Genomic DNA, 22,011 nt, shown 5'->3' on the forward strand with positions numbered 1-22,011 from the left:
GTCCACTGTTCAAAGCGGTACATTCTCCAGATCTCTCACCAATTGCGAACAAGAGGAGATGGAGACGTGTAACCAATGGCATCCCATACCATCACGCCGGGTGATACGCCAGTATGGCGATGACGAATACACGCTTCCAATGTGCGTTCACCGCGAGGTCGCCAAACACTGATGCAACCATCATGATGCTGTAAACATAACCTGGATTCATCCAAAAAAATGATGTTTTGCGATTCGTGCACGCAGGTTCGTCATTGAGTACACCATCGCAGGCACTCCTGTCTGTGATGCCGCATCAAGGGTAACTGCAGCCATGGTCTCGAAGCTGATAGTCCACGCTGCTGCAAACATCGTCGAACTGTTCGAGCAGATGGTTGTTGTCTTGCAAACGTCCCCATCTGTTGACTCAGGGATCGAGACATGGCTGCACGATCAGTTACAGCCATGCAGATAAGATGCCAATCACCTCGACTGTTAGTGATACGAGGCAGTTCGGATCCAGCTCAGTGTTCCGTATTACCCTCCAGAACCCACTGATTCCATATTCTGCTAACAGTCATTGGATCTCGACCAACGCGAGAAGCAGTGTCGCGATACAATAAACTGAAATCGCGATAGGCTACAAAACGACCTTTATCAAAGTTGGAAATGTGATGGTAAGCATTTCTCCTGCTTACACGAGGCATCACAACAACGTTTCGCCAGGCAACGCTGGTCAACTGCTGTTTGTTTATGAGAAACCAGTTGGAAACTTTCCTCATGTCAGCACGTTGTAGGTGTCACCACCGGTGCCAACCTTGTGTGAATGCTCTGAAAAGCTAATCATTTGCATATCACAACATCTTCTTCCTGTTTGTTAAATTTCGCGTCTGTAGCATGTCATCTTCGTGGTGTAGCAATTTTAATGGCCAGTAATGTAATATAAATAATAAAAAAATTGAATAGAATTTAGGTAAATAACCAATTGCTTGCTGCACTTGCTACACGGGTAACAGATTCGTAGTCATCCAGTACCGCCATTGTTCATGGAAGGCAACTTTCCCCTGACAGACCATAAAAACGCAACACGCTTCCTGCACATGTGGGCAGTGCCCAGAGGGAAAAACACGCCCATAAAATGCACCTGAGTGTGTTTGTGCCATGTGAACTCAAAAGTATGCGGGCATGCAATGTGCGAAAAGGTGTCATGTGCCCAGCCAGCCCCATCCAACAAGCAGTGGTTTATAATGTTGGCATGAATTCGTCCCTTACTCACATGTAAAATGTGCTCGTTTGGCCATAGCCTTACTTGTCCCATTATCGGCATGATTACAACAGCCTGCCTCCAACTGCTTTTCCATTCTTTGAGAAGTTTGCTTATTTCAGGGAATTCAACCTCAATTAACTGCCAACTCGAAAAGGCTTCTTAGAATGCTCGGTTGCTTCTTAACAACCTACACCAGAGTCCTACCATTGCATGTATACAAGACAAGCTGACCAATTTAGAAGAACAGTGTGCTTGTTTCCTAGTGGCTCTTGGATTTCTTCAAGTTACTAGGTGACTGTTTTGTGACATCAGGTGGTGGAACGTAATCCCAAGTACTTGAGGTATTTGTTGATTTTAAACCAACAAATGCATAGAAATCTCCCCAAAATAGTGTAAGTGGCTCATAATCTGTTGTGCCCATTACAATGTTACCAATACAATTTAAGATTAAAGTCATGGGAGATAATGAAATGATATTGAGGAAAGAATAGATAAATGCCATGCCTGTGAACAGTTTAAACAGAAGTGTAGTCATGTAGAATAGAACATAAATTCACTACAAAACAGAAATTAAATAAACAATAGATAATAACAAATAACAGATGAGAAAACTGAGAAGGAAAAATAGTGAGAGTGAATAATAATAAAGAGAAGGAGGAGATAAAAGCAAAGAACAAGAAACATTACCTCATCTTAATGCCACTGCTGATGGGAACCAAATGTTCATTGGAAAGGTAGAAGCTCGTCACAGTGTCCTGAATTGTTCATGCCAAGAGGCAATGCTTAGATGATTGGCTGGATGAAGTAGGCTTCCAGAACACAGTTTTGAAGCTGTAAAACAGTGAAACACTCTGCAACACGTCACTGCTGTATCACTGTGTCATTAAGTGTAATATAAACTTGCTTTTCATTTGCCCAAATATTATGTCTAGCCAATCATTTAGATTAAAAAAAAAACTCCTCATACCAGAGTATATCACTATCCAAATGTCCCTGTAAGAATTGTTGTCCAGGTAAGCTAGTGCATCTGTATTGAATATTAGACCCGTGGTTGTCATCACTATCACAACTTTCCTACGCCCACTACTTGTGCATTGTTTCCGCTTTTGCAATGTTTTCATGAATTGAGTATTTACTTACGGTTATGCCACTCTTTATTTCTGTGCTTTTAAACTCGATTTGCCGCTGCAATATGATGTCAGTAGAATGTGAAAGAGATGAGTCTTACACACAGTCATTCAAGAGTACCGTATTTACTCGAATCTAAGCCACACTCGAATCTAAGCCGTGCCTGAAAAATGAGACTCGAAAGCAAGGGAAAAAAATTTTCCTGAATCTAAGCCGCACCTGAAATTTGCGACTCGAAATTCAAGGGGGAGAGCAAAGTTTTAGACCGCACCTCCAAATTGAATCGAAGTTGGTCCATTGTAACATGAGACACAATTTAGGTTGAATGGATAAAGATACAGCTACAGTAGTTTGGTTCGAGTCGTAAGCTCAACATTTAAGCTTTATCAAATAGCCATTGGTATGTGTCAGGTGCTCAGTCCGTATTTATAAGGGTACCCTTCCTTTTTCAAATGTTTTGTCTGGTTTGAATCGATCGCTTATTTTGCTTTAATCAGATCAGTGCCATTCTCTTTGTTATAGATGTTTACGTCACTCTAAGCTGAAAATGCATTATTGTACTGTCATGCATTGTTTGTCGCATTCTGTTAAAGAGTGATTACGACCTGTCGCCGCTCGAGGCATGGCTTGCTTTTGTGCGCGCTACCGTGGCTTACAATAAAAAGAAGAGAGGAATTGTCACACAAGCAAAAGAATGACAAGAGACTGTTATCTGTTATTACTTACACTGCTGCTTTCTTTGATAATGATCAACAAGAACCAAATAATAGACTGCATATGATAGATGTTCTGAATGAGAGTTAAGCGAAAATTTTTCTCCATTTGAAAATCCTTGCAGACGCCTGTTTAGTACATAACATTCTGCATAGAAATTAGAGGCATCTTAGATTTAAAAATCTAGTCAGTTGCCGTGCTTCATTTCTGACTGTATCACTATCCAGCATAAGAATAATACGAATATAATAATGACATGATACATATTCTTCCGCGCTTGTTGGTGTCTCACCCTAGTTTCCTAGTTTATTAGGCAGACAGGATTTAAATGAGATAGCAGCAAATACAAAAGAATACATGGCATAATGTTTACATTCTTCTACCTTTTCTTTTAATTTATTTATTGGCACAGAGGTTTTGGCGCCAATATTTATCTTTGAGTCTGCACAAGCATGCCTGTGTAGCGCTACATATATTCGACGGCAGAAGTTACTTGTGGCGCCACCTACCAACATTTTTCAGAACTTCCGCTTACTCTGCACTCGATTTTAAGCCGCAGGCGGTTTCTTGGATTACTAAAAGTGGAAAAAAAGTGCGGCTTAGATTCGAGTAAATACGGTAATTTAGCACCTGTTCTGTGTATTGCATTGTAATGCCCACATTGAGAACCAGTGGTCCGTAATAATAGAGCCTCATCTATGAAATTATCAGCTTCATTATTACTAATATTTCTTCAAATTTCAAAGGTGAAACGTAGAAACAGTCCTAAAATATCCCTCTCTCCTCTGTCATGGTAATCTATTCACAAACCACTGGTTTAATACATTTTTCTCAGGCGAGCTGTTACATGAATTAATTTTGCTTACACAAAATGAAGACAGTGGGGATGAAATTATTATATTAGTAAAGTGACACTCAGGAGTGCTTAACTCCAGTATTAACATGTTTTGATAAATGATAATTTGTGCCAGACTTGGACAACAAGTACTTAAGATTGGTCCTCCATCGTAACACGCTGGTAACTTTCTTACACATTGATCTGCACGGCTCTGAAGCTCACCTTCATCTTTCTATTCACATTAAATATATCAAGGGACTGTAACATATGCATTTTGTTTGGAAATACCATTTTAATTTCAAGCATTCTTTCTTGTATAGTGCTGATATTTGATGAGAATATATTGATTCAGGTTCAGTCTCTTAAGATTTATGCAAATAACTCCACACATTTGCAATAACTTCTTACCATTACATGATTCATCTTGAACACAAACAGGTTTCTTGTTGTGGACTCGCTTTGAATTTGCTTTGTGTGACCTTTGCAGGAAGATTGTACTATTGTCTCAGTAATACACAGATTGGTAAAATTGCTCCAGTAGTTACAGGATGCTCTTCTGAGATGATAGCCATTCAATTGTGGGTGTGTCCTTTAGTATAATCGTATATTTGCGTATAATATGAAGTGCAGAGAGCCTTTTAGCTTACTGAAGTCTGTTAATATTAGAAAAGGTTTCGATAACAGCATTTAATTTGTATCAGAGCTACAGGGGTCCCACTTCTGTTGTTATCATTGTTGGAGAAGAAATGTGGTGCAAAAGACATGTGAGTCACACTCGGAAGAGTAGTAGTCTGGGGAAGGAATTAGGGCCCTGAGGATATGGCCAGAATGTCAGCAGCAGGGGGGAGAGAGGATGGAGAGGTGCCACCACAAGACCGAGAAGGTGGTGGCATGCAGAAGACTGAAGCCAATAGCACAGGAAACACCAGGGACAGGCTGACGGTGGTGAGCACTGTGCGGGCAGGGTGGTGATGCTATAACCTTAGGTGGCACTGAGGGCTCTGATGAGCACAGGTGCTGCCGGAATGGCGTGGCAGGGACCTGGTGCAGAGGCTGCAGTGTGTGCCGTTTACACTGATGCGGGCTGGCTGGGAGGATGGCATTTGATAGGAGACAGGTCTCAAACCTCTTGCAGTCTCACGTCTGGACCCGGCTGCCACAGTGTCTTCTCCAGCTGCTGCTACGTGTTTGGCCCCCTCGGCACCTGTGGGACCCGGTGGAGCCTGCTGGTGCCAGACAGGCAGTAGCAGCTGAAGAGGAAGCCGCAACAACTGGGTCCAGATGCAACGCTGATAGCGAAATGCTATGGGAGTTTGTCGGATGCCTCACTGCAGGTGTTAGGAGCAGCTCAGGGCATTGAGCCAGGCTCCTGGCAGAAGTGGTAATTAGCATTGGGTGCAGCTGGTGGAGGACAGCTACCAGGCAGACGGGGAGGCAGATGGCATGAAAAGTGACCTGGAAGAATGAGATGTGCAGGGCCATCATTGAGAAAGGACAACCAGGCGTTTGAAGGTGGTGTGACCAGGCACATCTGGGCCTTGTGACAAAACTTCCAGTGTTGGAGAACAGGAGGTGCAAGGAAACAAGTGGTATCTTGGGTCAAATGGAGGAACTGTGGACCCAATGACTGGGAATACTGCAGAAGCAAAAGTTCTGGTGTGTAAGGAGCCACTGTAAACAGGCGCGCAAGGCCAACGACAAAAACACGAGAGGGGGTCTAACGTCGACAGGAAGTAAAGAAGCGGACAGGCACGGCAAAACGGTGCAATCGGAAAAAGTCAGAGCTAATAAATGAAGCTGAGCTAGTACGAGACAGCGACAAGGCAAAAAAAGTGAGAATAAGATATAAAATCACAGTGTGAGGTGCAAACGTGCACACAGTCAAATGCAAGCCAAAGGAAACAGGAACAGCTTCATTCAAATGTGAAACCGAACCATGAAAACGGCATGTGGTGCCACACAAACGAAAAGGAGGCAGCACCTGGTTGAGCATAAGACACTGGGAACAAAATTACAGAGACAAGAGTCACGAAAAGTTTATCCTCGTCACCACTGTAGCATAGACTGGGGGCACTTCTGATGCCAGGTCAAGATGTCGAGGTCGGGACTAGAATTCGCACTAACCAGCGGCTACTGTGCTGTGTCCTATAAAGGCCATCCAGCAGAGGAATACTGGGAAGTTGTCTGGAGTCACATGACTTGCAGACACAAGCTAGTGTGTTCTATATCCAGTGGATGTGGCGCCCTCCTAACTGCAGTGGCTGTCACATGCAAGACGAGCCACAGTTAATTTGCTGGTGTCTTGATGGGATGGCAACCCACAGCACTCTGTTGTGTAGTGTGTGGCTGGATCCTAAGGCACCAGCCATATGCCAAAGGTAGAATGACCACCAGAGTGCATTAGTGTTGTTTGAATTCAATGTTGTTACCAGGCACGGTAGCATGTATAATTTCAGATGTTGAGTGAACACATTGAAGGACACTGAGATGCTGCATAGTCATTTGAGGCAGCATTATGAGCACATGACTGTTTGAAAGGGGCCTCATTGTGGGTCTTCATTGACCAGCTGGCTGAATCTTACTATATCCAAATTTGTGGGGCATTTGAATGTGACAGTGACACAATGTTGCACAGGAATGAGAGGGCATGCATACTCGTAATCAAGCCTCCGGTTCACCGTGTCTGACCACCACGAGGGAAGATCACTGTACTGTGCATGAAGCACATCGTTATCCCTTCACATCTGCGGCTGCTATACAAGAACAAGTAATGTTAAGTCCCATAGTGCTTAGAGCCATTTGAGCCATCCCACACCATTAGTTGGAGACTGGCAGTTCCTGAACTAGTGAATTATTGTGCAATGTGTAGTATGATATTAATGCCACAACACAAATGGACACATTTGGAGTGGTGCTGTGACTGGAAAACGTGCCCGGCTGCTGATTAGTGTTGCGTTGTATTCAGTGATGAATTCCAATTCTCCATTACTGCAGATAACCATTGTTGGCAAGTATGGCTGCAACCTGGAGCAAAGTCCAATTCTTCCAATGAATCTCAGAGGCACATTGGTGTTACTCCTGGTGTCATGGTGTGGGGAGCCTTTGGTTATGGCTTGTGGTACAGTTGGTAGTTATTGAGAAGAAAGACAGCACAATGGTACATCAAGGACATCCAGCACCTTTGTGTTATGTCTTGTGCCATAGTATTGTCTCCAATAGAACACACGTGGGAGGGAGTGCTGACAAGTAATGCCTCCAAATTTTTTGTGTTAAAACTCTTAAAGCCTTTTAAATAGAGCAGACATTATTAACATTGTATGTAATTGCTGCCCTCTGCCACTAGAGGGCTCTGAATTGTGGCATGTAACATGGCAATGTGTAATGTAATTACATCGGTGCATGAGAAACAGCGTGCTGTAGTAGTGTGTCGAATTCATAGTTTGTCCACTCGTGGACCACTGTCTCATTCAGCGTGACAATGCCAAACCGCACACTAGTGCTGTGGCATATGCAACAATCTGATGCTTTGAGTTCGTGGTCATCTGCCATCCTGCATAGTGTCTCGACTTGGCCCCAGCTGATTTTCATCTGTTTCCAAAACTAAAGGAACATCTTAAGGACTTCACTTTGATAGTGATGAAGCAGTGCAAGCAGTGGTGAGCTTGTGGCTCCTTCAATGAAGTCACATATTCCACAGTATCAACAAAGTGGTATCTTGTTCTTAGAAATGTCTTCATTGCTGGGGTGACTATGTTGGAAAATAAATGTATGGAAGTGAAGAATAAAGGTATAGAACATTAATAAAGCTTTATTTTAAAAGCTTTAAGAATTTTTACAGAAAATATTTGGAGGTATTACTTTTGACCATGCCCTTGTGGGACCAGCTCAGCTGTCAACTCCACCCCAGTGCCAGTAGCCACAGTATCAAGGACCAGTTAGAACAGTTTGGGCCAGTTTGCCTCAAGAGAGGATACAGCAGTTTTATGATACCCTTCCCAATCGAGTCAGGGCATGCGTACAGGCCGAAAGGGACAAAATTCATATTAATAAGTGGTCTCATACTGCTAAAGTCATTGCAAATTTGACTTGATTTTGTAATCAGTTAACCTGTAAAATTTCATCTCATTTCCTCCTCCACTTCTGGGTGCTTCCCTATTTTGGCTGGGCAGTGAAGTTTGTGAGCAGTTTCTTCTTAGGTGGTTTAGCAGCAGCAGCAGCAGCAGCAGCAGTAGTAGTAGTAGTAGTTGAAAGTTACAAATAGTTCAGAATCCAGAAATGTATACCATTCCTTATGAAGAGTGTCAGTCAACCTAGTTTTAGTCCCTCAGCTTAACTGTTGCCACTCAAGTTTTTGCAGGGCTTGGTCAGCTTTAATCCATACAACATTTCTTATAAGTGCATTATGAAGTTCTAGTATTTCATCAGTGTGGAATGTGCAGAATGAATAATTGTACAGAAATTTAGATGTAAGACATATATGCAATGCATCATCTGTGTTAATTTCTTGTATCAGTCTGTGATTGTACCTTATTGGCAGTCTGATGCTTTGTATCCTACCTTATACTTTTTTTTCTACTGTAGAATTTCCAATTTTTAAATATATAGTTATTTCAGAGGAGCTAGAGCGATTAAAATGACTTTGTGCATATAATTGTTCTTAGTGTATTGCTTAAGCACACAAATGACATACAGCCTCACAATAACTGCTTATTTGCAACAGTGTTGTCTCTTTGGAAGATGTAAATACTTTCACTTTTATACATTTCTATAATATCCTGACTTGAAATGAATTGGTACAACTACTCCACATGTGCTTTATATTTACTTTATCTCTATTGCTGTCTCACAAAATACACTCTAAGACAAGAAAAACACATCATGATGGAATTATCTGAATGAGACAGAAATTGGTATGTGTGACATACATATACCGCTAATATATGATTACAGTTTCAGAAAAAATGGATGCTGTATTCAAGATAAAGAGCTTCACAAATTGAGCAAGCCAGTAATGTGTCGGGCTGCTTCCAACCATTATGGAAGCAGTTATTCAACTTAACATTGATTGATATAGTTGTTGGATGTCCTGCTGAGAGGGTATTGTGCCCAATTGTGTCTAATTAACGCGTTAGATTATCAAAATCCCAAGATGGTTGGAGGGCCTTGCCCACAGTGTACTAAACATTCTCAGTTGGAGAGAGATCTGGCAACCTGGCTGGGCAAGGTAGGGCTTGTGTGGGCAGGCATTGTGTTGCTGAAATGTAAGCACAGGATGGCTTGCCATGGAGGGCAACAAAATGGGGTGTAGAATATAGTTGACATTAAGCTGTACTGTAAGGATACTGCAGATAACAAGCAAAGGACATCCAACAACCTTATCAATCCATGCCAAGCCAAATAACTGCTTGCATAAGGTCCAGAGGTGGATCAAATTGTAATAGACTTGCTCAATTTGTGAAGCTCTTTCTCTTGAATAAATCGTCCATTTTTTCTGTAGTTTAACATTTGCAATGGCTTCCTTTGTCTGTAGTTCAACATCACTGAGTGTAAATTTCTTGTTGTTTTTAGCGACATTATTTTCCACGTAGGCTTGATACAGAGGAAACCTGATTAAACTATGTGCTTTAGCCAGTTCGTCAACCTGGTAGTTTAGTTTCTGCCTTGTAAAGCACTAAAAGTCCCATTAACTCCGCTTTTTACATGCTAGTTTCAACCTAAACCAATGGAACATTTCTTTGTCCCCAGAATAAAATACCCACTTTCTTCACTGCATTGTTGGAGCTTTATACGTCACAATGGAGTGGTGTGGCACATTGCCCATTACTGTTATGGAATTGGAAAGAATATTTAGCAGCAGAACATTATCTTCACAGCCAGTAAACATGTTGTTGGATGACCATATTTATCAGACTTGTTACAATGTTGTTATTAATGCAATGTCAACAGAAAACATTTATTCTCAATACTTGCAGATTACAGTCTATGCCAAACCCCAGAAAATACTTTACAATGAGAGCTAATGAACATAGGTGCATTTAATGTGTGACACCACACTGTACTATTTGTGCATGGTGTGGCAACAGGGGTGCTTTAACAACCGAACAGCTGGTGGTGTGGTTGAGAAACCCGGCTTGCCATTGGTGTTACCTGGGCAACAGTCACATCCCATCCAGTGAGATAATTGTCAAAAGTTGCAGCTCATTTTAAACACACTATAGCTACACCAGCTTCTTCTTCCATACCCAAAATGAGCTTGATCAATCTCTATGGATCCCAAATGTCAGTATTGATACAGTCATATAATACCCAAGTAAATCTGCATTTATTTGACTGCCAAGACCACTTCTTCTATCTCTGACTAGGGACAACAGCCGCCTCATAGATTCCATGAGTTCCCAGCAGTTCCTGAAATTTTTAAGGTTCATCCATTTTCTCTGATCACTGTTGTTTCTACAGTTTCTTTGTCATCTTGCCACACCCATGGGCCTCTATGCTAGTGTAGCCTTCTGTGCCCCTAAAAGTACTACTCTACAATGTGCTGTATTCTGATCAAAGCTCAAGTAACTCTTACTGTATTTAACAGAAAAGTTTTCTTGATGTCAAGGAAAATTGTCCCATCAAATTCAGGACAGCAACAAAATTGGATTCTTATTGTTAACGACTGTATACAAATGGACGTATCCAGCTTGCCTATGAATCTCAGCTCGTAGCCTGTAGCTTATTAGCCTAAGAGAAAGGAGTTGGAGGGGAAATTTAAGATGAATAAACTTCAGAAATAAATCTTTTACAAGTTTTTGGGAGGATGAAGGAAGTAGTAATAGAGGGCAAGAAAGAGGTGAATTTGAAATAACAAAAATAGTCTCCACAGAAGACCCTAATAAATTTATTGCTTTTTAAGTGTGTAGGCAGAGAGCAAATGATATAGAAGTGTAATATTTAAAAAGAATGTTTTAAAAGAATGTTATTTCAATTAAAAAGGTAATTAATAGGAAAACTCACTCATCTAAGCACTTCTGCTTCTCTCACAGAAATTAAACTCCAGCAGAAAGCCTCTCGTTGTAGTTGCTACATATTCTTCACAATGTCTTGTACCTTGTGACCATTAAATCACTCTCTGACCATCACCTGCCAGTCAGTGAAAATTGTTTTCCCACACCTCTTTCAGGTATAGCTCTACAAATTCCAACTGATATAAAACATTTTCCTCTCTAAGTTTATGTTTCACAACAGATCTTTGTTGTGTGTGGAGCCCAGTTTCCCTCAGACTTCAGTGAGCTGTGACATTATAGCCAAGAAAGTTGGTCTCTCACTGTAACTGCTTTGTGTTTAGGGGAGAAACTGTTGGCTCTTACGCACAAGCTCTCTGTCCTTCTGGTGTGCACCAAGTCTCTTCCTGATTGAGGCAGGAACTCTGTTGGTAATGCCTCTTTCAACATAATTCCTCCAACAACTCTTTGCAGTAGTAGATATCATATCATATCATATCATAACTCCTGCCAGCATCTCCAGCCTGCCTTCTTCAATCAGAGTGACGACACTCTCGTATTAAATGGTCTCAGTGAGCAATGGCATCTGACTGTCCACAATGTGATTTCTGCTTGCTGTTCTTATACTGGTGTGTGAGGAAAAAGTAAACATATTTCCGTCAAAAGGAACAGTAGCTGTGTCAGCCTAAGGAAGACCTGTTCAAAGATTCTTGCTGCTTTGTCTGCCCTTAAGCCATTGTGGCTCTCCAGCTATTGGAGTCTGAGTGGACCAGGACATTAAGATGCTTTCTCAGAGATCCTGCTTGTGAAATTGAAGATTTTGTCTTGTGTTTGTGCTCGTCTCTGTGTGTATTCCTGAATAAAAATTTTTGTGAACTAGTTTGTAAGAAACTTGCTTGAATTCATCAAATGCTTGATAGCTGCACTCTAAAGTTGTTAAATACCAGCAGTAAGCTTCTATAACAGGTATGTGTCTGTGGCCTGTTTATTTACGACATACATGTGTAAATAAAAAGTATGTTTGGCTGACCTCCTGTTGCAAATAGAACTAAAATGGTAAGATGTAGATTACTGGTTTGAAACTATTCCAAGGCATAGTGATTTTTGTGCAGGGTCTGTGTTATCTTTTTGTGTACTCAGTGAGTCATATGATGATGATTATGATGATGATGATGATGATAAAACACAGTGAAAGGTTGTTTGGCCTAATTTTCAAATGCTAATTTTGAGCATATGAACCATTGTAACGTGTGTGCCTAACACTGAATTACTAAACAACACTAAAAAGAATCATGTATTGGAAATATCTGCAGCGCGCACACACACACACACACACACACACACACACACACACACACACACACAGATATATATATCAGGCTGTTGTTGGTTTGTCCTGAAGTCCAGGCATGTATTACGACTAGTGCTCAAGTCTGGCAATGAACCCCTAACATTCTAAGGTCCCAGCCAGCACACAGGTGGATATTTATTCCACAGACATTACTGTCACGTAATTGCTGTTGTGTAGATCCAGGATACCTGAAAGCTCATAAATGTGCCAGATATGTGATGCACATGTATGGCAAGTCATGTTATCTGCATACTACAGATGTTTCCTGAACCTTGTGCAGCTGCAGCTAGGCTCACATTGGAGGACAGGCCATGTGATTTTTTTGGGGGGGGGGGGGGGAGAAAACTGCTTTAAACATCTTCAACATCATCAGCATGATGAGAGGTAAATAAATATCAGATCAATATGCTACATCTGATGTAAGTCATAAACCTCTTTGACAACACACTACTTATGGTCAGCCATCCACAAGCAGCACCACAAGTGTAATACAATTAACTGGAGGTAAATAATTAAAGTCTGGTTTAAAGTAGTTGTCACTTGACTTTTGCGCTGTGAAGTTGCGGCGTTGTCACGTCAAGCACTGGTTGGAGGCAGCCGCCTCAGCGCATCGCTACCCCCGGCGATAGAAAATAGTTCTAAAGCCTGTATCTTCTACAAAAAGTAAGTAAAAAATTTCAAACCCACATATGATGTATATCTCTACAATGTCTCTCAATGTGTCGAATATCTATTCTTAATTTTAATTAGGACAAGAGTTACGTTAATTTGTTTGAAACCATTTGAATTCTCAATTTTGCAAACAGTTTCTAACTTATCACATAATTACTGAAAAACTATGGGTGTCACAGAAAAATATTTTTTTTTCCATTCATTACTAAAATAATGCATTCGGCAAAGAATCCTTAAAAGTTTTTGTAGTGCATTACGTTTCCTGTACATAAATTTCTGAAAACAGCGTTTTTAAGCAACCCTATCAGTACTGAACTCCAAACAAGTATGACATTTAAAATCTCTATCTCCTATAAATATTATGTAAATATTTTGAAATTTATGTACAGTATTGGTCTCGGTGGTATCTTTAAGCATATCAAATATCTTTCCTTAATTTTAATTAGGCCCATTGTTACATTAACTATTGAAGTGTGAGAAATTTTCGCACCCGGAAAAGTTTTCTTCTTTAGATTGCAAATCTTGAAAACTATTACACACATTGAATAACATCTTGGTGTAAATACAAAATGAAATAGAATTAAAATTCAGTCTAACTTACCGTAAGGAGATGACGAGAGCTGGCCAAACAGTATTTCTTAGTCTCACAACAAGAATAAGAATTAATTGAAATAAATTCACAAACACAATATTTAATGGCAGTAAGTACGCTACACACTAATCAGGCAGTGCGAAAACATCGTTTAATTCAGTGTCAGTGGAACTATCCGTGTCGCTGCTCGTATGACAGATATAATCAAGTCTTTGACACTTTGTTGTAAGAAACCTTCATTGTTCCACGTGTCATGTATCACTCCTTCCACGTGATGCACTACCTTCTGCCAGTCTTCCGATGTCACAATTTCAACTGCCTCTTTCAAAAGGCATTCCACTTCCGTTAATGTGAATTTCGTATTTTCTGCCATTTATGCCGTTGAAGCTGAGCCCAAATCAGCTCTATTGCGTTGAAATGGCAATGTTAAGGAGGCAATGTGAGCACTTTATGCCCATATTTTTTTTGCTACTTCATCCACAATGTAAATCAGGTTCTTTGGCTTGTGTTACAATACAAGTTCTAATAATTCTGCCCTTGTCAAATTACTGTCGAACTGTACCTTATGTTTCTGTAACCAGCTAACAATGTCGTTTTTCCTCGTTGCCTTTGTGGGTGCTTTATCTTGTATTACTGAGTGATAAGGAGCATTATCCATAACAATGAAATTTTTTTTGTTAAGTTCTGGAGCTCACAGTCTTCAAACCATTTCACTAAAGTATTGTGGTTTATCTCTTTGTGGTAGTTGGAGGTCTTATTTGAACTGAATAGCAGCAGACAATTTGGAATGAAACATTTTGAATTTCCGGCATGTGCTACAATTATCCTTTTTCCTCTGCCCATCGGAGCTGCCATACTACCGCTGATGGTACCGTCTGTCCAGCATTTTTTTAAACTGTGTCCTGCATTCACCCATGTTTCATCAAGCCAAACGATATCATCAAAATTTGTCCCCACTAATTCTCTAAGAAAGCGGCATCGCCAGACTGCAATATCTTGGCATTCCATTAGTAACTTTTGGCCAGAGATGGATTTATAGCAGAATACTAACATTTACATGACTCGTAACAAAGACGATTTACTACCTTGAAACAGGTCAGCCGCTGTGAGGGTAGCATGTAGTTTTTTGAGTGTTGGATACTCCTTCCTCGAATAAAATGCGTATTTTTGACGACAAATGGCATCTTCCTGAAAAGAGTCAAGTTTTGTGACCCTCTTCTTTAGTCGCCTCTTTTTCCCAGGTGTCTCCAATTTAGATGATTCACTGGAGCCTTCTTTCATGAATTTCTCCTTGCAGATTCTTATTCCTGATCATTCGCTATCTTGAAGAGCACCTGCAGTTCACTCCACCACCTTATCCAAAGGAACGAGAGGCCTTCCTGCATCCCTCTCTCTCTCTCTCTCAAAATACTCCCTTAAGGAACACGCGTATTCACGCGCCTGACTGCGTATAACGACGCCATGTCCGCCACTTTTTGGAGGTTTCCGAGGAGTGTGCAGCCTCGGCCTCCCTCTGTTGTGACTGCTTTCATCAGACATCGTAAACACGCGAAGCTACAAGTCACTCAAATCTCTCACCTGCATGTCTACAACGGCTCGCTGAGGACTGCCTGGCACAATGCCTTAATCAGCTCAGCAGAACGAAGTGACAACGCAATGGCAGCTGACAGTGCCAGCTGCCATTGGTTTATTGGTGGCAGGAATCCTGCAGCCCGTTGCCTGTCAAGTGACAACTAGTTTAAATAATAGTATAGAGTCCAACCCAGGATATGAGTAATGAAATGCAGTGGTGTGTTCATTTTTCTATGTTTGTTTGTTACTGACAGTTACTGTCCCGTAATTGTTCAAAGGCCCCTCCCAACTTTCCCCACTGCTCTGTGCCTGGTATCCTGTGCAAACATTTTAATCATGGGATTGGAAAGTGAAATAATGGTGTGGCACATGTGACAAGAAATATGCAGATATGTAATGGTGCATTGGAATACAAAGTTTTGCTCAACTAGACCAGTGACACTGAATCATGATTTTTAATGTTTTCATTCTTGTAACATGATGTTTGGTTTGTATTTAACAAACTATACCATACTCAAAACTCTTTAATTGCACTTACCTCATTACTTGATATGTGAAGATCGGAGTTCAAATGCCTCTGTGAAGGTTTGAATTGTGAGCATAATTTAGTTGTAGAAGTCGATAACAAACTTTGTGTGGTACAGTTAATATTTCCTGACAAGGAAGTGAGCAATTAACATTATGTTACTAATACCATAAAACTGCCCATTCATGAGAACTTCAATGGTTGTTTATAGGTGTAAAAGTATGCACAACATCCTTTCTCATTTGCTGTTGATCGTAGTATACTACCATAACACTTAGGGGTGTGTATAAACTATTAGGTATACTTGTATAAATTTGTAATATTTCTTACAGTGAATTCATTTTTGGCTCTATCATTTCAGAATAACACTCCAAAAATTGCTTTTGTGGTTGGATACTTTCTCTGACATAAGGGAACTTTAGCTATTTGAAGAAAATATTTGAATTAATATGAAGCCAACATGCACTAAGGCGAGCTATTTCTACTCTCGTACACAATTTCATAATTTGTGTAATTATGGCGCGAAATTTTGCTGTCTTTTCATTCTAGTGAATTAGTACAGACAATAAAAAGAATGTAAACTTGTAGCTTCAAACTCTGCGCATTCAGATTAGCACTCCACTCGTCCAACCATTACGCCAAGAGAGATAAACTTCAGAGCACTCTCTGTAATGGCTTGAGTCTTTATTTGTCATCAGAGGTAATTTTGTGGCTTTTATCTTCATTCTAAAACATGAGGTTATCATTTCATGTTGCAGAAAATGAATATGAGAAATTTTAGGGAAAAAAGGGTTGATAAAATTGGTCTTCCATTTTAAATGAAGCCTGAATGGTTAATAGTGAGCCCTTACAAGTGTATTATTAAAACTTTTATAGCTTTCGTGCCTCACAGTTGCTGGTATCCAGATGCTGTTGCTATGATTTGAACATTCAGCCAGTTCCATAATCTTTGCTGTAAAGTACGCAACCTGCAACACACGGGGCATAAGTGAATACAGAGTGAGCACTAGAGATCTCACATTTTCTCCATCAGTAGCACAAGTATTAGTGACTAAGAAATACTATTGACATAAGAATCCGAGTTGTAGTTAGTGGAATTGATAAGGAAACCTTCATTCACCTGGAACACCATAATGATGAAAATATCACAATATTTTGTTCTATTTTGATTTGCAGGATGCTTTGCAACGTGAACAGTTGCTTGAAAACAAACTTGCCACTATGCAGAGGCTCATGGAGACAACGCGACAAGCATCAGACAGAAGCTGGAGAGCATTGATTGATGAAGACAGGTTACTCTCACGTGTGGAAATACTGGAGAGTCAGTTGCTTGTATACTCAAAGGTAGACTTTATTACAAATCCATGTGGCTGAAGAATTTTCTTCCTCAAAGAGAGCTCACAGTACTGTAAATTTCCAGTAATAATGTTTGCAAAGCCAACTAGAAGTAGATACTAAGTAATGAACTGCAGTAGCTGACTGTAATTATATCTAGGATAAACAATGATGCTGATAGTATTATGAATTGGTAGTAATAATTCTTTAACTTCATCAGAACCTTCTCCTCTGAGAAACATTGCAACAGGAGAACAGTGAGAAGAAGAAACTAGTAGGGTGACAAAAAATGCAAATCTGTTTGATTGGAAGCAGAGAACTTCAGTTTTGATTGGTTTGGATTGCAGTTGTAGGAAGTAAATTGTAATAAAACAACTGGCAAGTAGGATAAAAATGTGAATGAATATATAAAAAGGGGAGATATCATGCTAGATGGAAAATATGGCCATTGAAATTAAAAAAGAAAATTAGTGTTAGTTTAAGATAACTTTATTAAGTTGCAATCAATATCTTTAGCACAGAAGATAGAGGAATACTGGATTTTTCAAAAGATCATAGCTTTTGCAACTCGAATCATAAGTTTGTGCCCATAGTTTAATCTGAAAAGATATTTATTTCTCATAATTTACAATTTTCATGTATCTATTTCATATACAGAATATACACCACAATTAAAATGAAACAAATTACTTGAAAAAATAATAATGTGAAGTGTTGCATTATTTTACACATATGTCACATAATTTAATGTACATATAAATGCGCAATTTTCATTTCATGCATGCTTCAGTGGAATAGTGACACTTTCCCAATAAAGGGTTATAAAGCAGTCTTTTTCAGAGCACAGAGGTCCATGTTAAATAAACCTTTTAGTTTACTATGAAATATTATCTCCATATGATGTGATGTCAGATGTGGGTTTTAAGAGGTGTGCAGGAACTTTGAAAAATTTCTTTGTGACACTTGCTATGATTGTGCATGAATTACAAATTTTCAAGAATGTGGTGGTTATTGTACAAGAAAACCAACATTTAAAAAAAGGTTTACAAAGATGAAATGGTTACTATTTTCAAACTTGTTGGTGGTGTTAGTAGAGGAGCCAGACAGTATCACATATCATAGAGCAAGGAGGACTGAAAAGGCCTAAAGAAGCCAAACTTACAAGGGGAGAAAACCTAAAGAAATCCAAATCCTCCAGTATGTGGTTGGGTACACTGTAAAAAATCATATTACAGAACCCCCACAAGAGCCTCAGATAATGGATGGGACATACGAAACATGACTTGGAAAGTATAAAAGATTTGGCAGTAGTAACTTGGGATATGCAAATAATGTTGAAACTTGGAAAAAAATGAGAGAAATAGTTGAAGATGTCATGAAGTTGAAATACAATATTGTCGCACTACACGAAGTGAGATGGAAAAAAGCAAGGACAGGTAGCAGGTAGCTAAGATTCAGTATTCTTTACTTTGGGCCAGAAAGAAGGCCAGGTCAATCTGGAACAGGATTTATAACAACACAAGAGATACTAGGAGAAGTCTTTTGGAATTTGCACCTATAATTGAAAGTCTCGGCAGACTGAGAATGAAAGAGAAATTCAGGAGTGCAACAATAACAACAGCATACACACCAAAAGAGGAAGCAGAAGAAGGAATAAAGGAATTTTTATGAAGACCTTGAAATAACATGCAGTTAAGTACAAAACTATAACCTATTGCTAGTTTTAAGAGACTTTAATGTACAAGTTGGGTGAAATGAAAGTGAGGAGGAGTATCAGGGAGATACACTTTACATGAAGACAATAATGAGAATGGAGCTATCTTGTGTCAGTTCTCTGTTAGAAATAATTTGCTCATCAAAGGTACCTGTTTTCCACACAGAAGAATACATATGGAAATAAAGTATAAGTGGAGTAAGTTAATGAAATAGGCCTTGTGTTAGTAAAAGCAGAGTGTGTTTTGATAGTCATTAATGTACGGAGCTGCAGGGATCCAAACAGTGATTCAGACCACTGTGTTGTACAAGCCGTAGTGAGAGAGAAATTAGCTGTAATCCATAAAACTAATTGAACTACAGAAAAAGTGAGTGATCCCAAAAACTGTAGAAACATTGTAGATATTCCTACCTGGCATTTCCATTGTCTGAAAATACATGTAGAAATAGAAATGTTAAGATGATCAGATGAACAAAAAGTATTGTGGAGGTGGGCAGAATATTTTGAAGAGGGGCTCAGTACCAACTCAGAAGCTATATACATACTCATCCGACCCATCCTAGAATATTTCTCAAGTGCGTTGGGCCCTTACCAAATAGGACAGACAGAGAAGGGCATCGTGAATGATCATAGGCTTGTTTGACCCATGGGAGTGTGTAACAGAGATGCTGAAGAAACTTGGCAGATTCTTGAAGATAAAAGAAAACTATCTGAGGAAAGCGTACTTACAAAGTTTCAGGAACCAGTTTTAAATTATGACACAAGGAATATACTAGACACACCTGCATATCACTCCACAGGGATCCTGAGGACAAGATCAGATTACTTAAAAGATGCAAGGAAGCATTAAAACAATCATTCTTTCAGTGACATTTGTTTTCAACTCCTCCAGTTGCTTCTCTACATCATGATATTTCAGAATAAGAAAAAGGAGTGGAACAGAGGGAAAAAATTTTCTAACTGGTGCAGTGGAAAAATAAAAATGGAACAGGAAAACACCCTAATAACTAGTGCAGTGGGATGTATCCTCTGCCCTGCACTTAACAGTGGTTTGCACAGTACTGCCATGTCATACATTTAAATTCCCCCTCCCCCCACACTCAGTGAAACATAAGCATCAGACAAGGATATCAATACAGTGCTGCAAGCTTCTTACAGTCATCAAGCTGTTTAGTTTCAGAGTACTCCAGAATACACAGATGGAAGTGGTTTGGTTTTACTTCTCTCTCTCTCTCTCTCTCTCTCTCTCTCTCTCTCTCTCTCTTTTCATGTAAAGCATTCAAGATATTTCAGGGCATATCCATAAAGAATCTGAGGGTATAAACAGCTTGCCTCCATTGCTTTCAATCCCTCCACAGCTTAATGTGTGAAGGTAATGACAATAATTGACACTGTGTAATTTAAATGTCTCACTGGCTACATAAACACAAAAAGTATAAAACATTGTTGTTATTGGGTGGGCTTTTTACTTTGGTCATTGATTTGTATATATGTAAATATCTTCCTAAAATGGCTCCAGGAAAAGACTTGTCTCATCTTTCAAAGACAGCAGCTATCATTGCCTTCTTTTGCAGTCTTTGCAATTTTCATACAGTTGAGGGATCAAAAGGTCTTTGACTTATAGTGACCACTAGCACTAAAGTTGCAGATAAAGTCTAAACTGGAACCATTACTGTCATTGCCATTTCTTAAAAAACTACTGGATAAATTTAAGAGAAATGTATGGCCATCTACTAGACATGGTTTCGAATAATTACAAAAGGGCACATACTACTAATAATTACATATTTTTAAGTGATTCTCTGACATTGGCAGATAATTCATAATAAATAAGAAATAATTATTTTTTCTTATAGCAGTGCCACATTTCGTTGCCGAAAACTATAACATTTCTTTTTCTGTAAATTTTCAGAATTACGGAGAAGATAAACTTCGAGAAGAGCTACGAAAACTGCAAGAAGATAAAAGTCAGTACCTTGGTACAGCCAAAGAATCGTTACGAAGGATTCTTCAGGAGAAATTAGATGCAATTACTAAGTTAGCTGATCTGGAAAGGTGAGTGGTATATCCTCCTCCATTTTTGTTGCTTTTTATTAGTTTATAACTATTTAAATAATGGAAGAAGTGAAGATAACAGCTCACCATATAGTTGAGGTGTTCCATAGTATATCAGCACATAAACAAGATTGACAGCACTGCTACACTTTCAGACATCATCATCTACTGAATACACATGTACACTGTCGTCATTTGCATCAGATGCCAACTGACCACATATAAAAGTTACATAAAGAAAAAACTGCAATAGTTAAAGAACATATTTGTCAGGCATACATACTCTAATAACTGCAATATATGGGTTCCGGGATTGTGAAATTGAAGCCTAATTAGGAGCTGAGGTTACTACATGTGAAAAGCCTCATCAGGATGCCATTTTAAAAGAGGTAACATGTGAGAAAGCAGGAAATGAAAGAGGTATCACATTTCAGCAGTGTTCATTTGGAGTATCACACTGGAGAATGTGTATGACCTGGTGGGCCACACAAGCACCATTATGTCCATCTCTTGTTCCTCAAACTGTTCTGAAAATTTTGGAATAATGTGCATTGCCTTGCTAAACGTACAGAATACCTGCATGGTGCTGCAGATAAGCAGAAAGGAAACCTTTTCATCAACACATTATTGCCAACAGCTGTTAATTCAAGAGGTGTGGGAGTCCACAAATTTAGGTACTTGTAGTACATCCTTGGCGTATTGGCACATGTCAAGTCGATGCTGCTTGACTTCGGAGGTAAAGTCCCATGGGTTGCACATTGTCAGATTTGGTCAAATGTACTGATATTGTTGTTTTGCCCATCGTGTACTCAATGTCATACTAATGACCAGTACTAGGGTGGATATCTTCTAAGTCATAACATTCTGAACCACTCCATTCGCCATGATTGTAGGAGTGTGCTTTGTCCAACACAGCAGTGATGTACAGCATGGACCACTTAAACATTTCTGCACAAATATCTCTGGAACAACTACAAATATTGTAAAACAATCTTCTCATGTATGAATGTAAGGCAGGGGCTCATGAAAGTAAATACTATGAGGCACTCTAAAACGTAAGCAAATATTATTTTCAGTGCCAACTTAAAGAAAAATAAAGTGGACATCCAATACTATTTCTCACTCAATCAGTAACATGGAAATCCAAAAAGAATGGTGTTGGTTGCATCACAATGCATCAATTACATCCTGAGAAATTGCAAAGCGTAGTTGACACTTGAAATAAATGAAACTTGCCACTGTTGTGCATCGCTAGATAAAATTGTGAATGCAACAGTCGCTT

General features: G+C 39.5%; 1 protein-coding gene across 5 annotated transcripts in view; it reads left to right on the forward strand.

Moving 5' to 3' along the window:
* Positions 1-22,011, forward strand: part of LOC126183319 (sarcolemmal membrane-associated protein-like) — a 285,047-nt gene that overhangs the window by 124,097 nt on the left and 138,939 nt on the right. For all 5 annotated transcript variants that reach the window (XR_007536720.1, XM_049925175.1, XM_049925177.1 and 2 more), the window contains exons 7-8: positions 16,802-16,969; positions 20,587-20,729. Coding sequence is in view for 4 of the 5 variants with exons in the window: in XM_049925175.1 (XP_049781132.1) it covers positions 16,802-16,969; positions 20,587-20,729 (311 nt within the window). In the remaining variant the exon portion in view is untranslated. The remainder of the gene's footprint in view (positions 1-16,801; positions 16,970-20,586; positions 20,730-22,011) is intronic.

The sequence above is a fragment of the Schistocerca cancellata genome, chromosome 4 (assembly GCF_023864275.1).
Source record: "Schistocerca cancellata isolate TAMUIC-IGC-003103 chromosome 4, iqSchCanc2.1, whole genome shotgun sequence".
In the NCBI taxonomy this organism is placed as follows: Eukaryota; Metazoa; Arthropoda; class Insecta; order Orthoptera; family Acrididae; genus Schistocerca; species Schistocerca cancellata.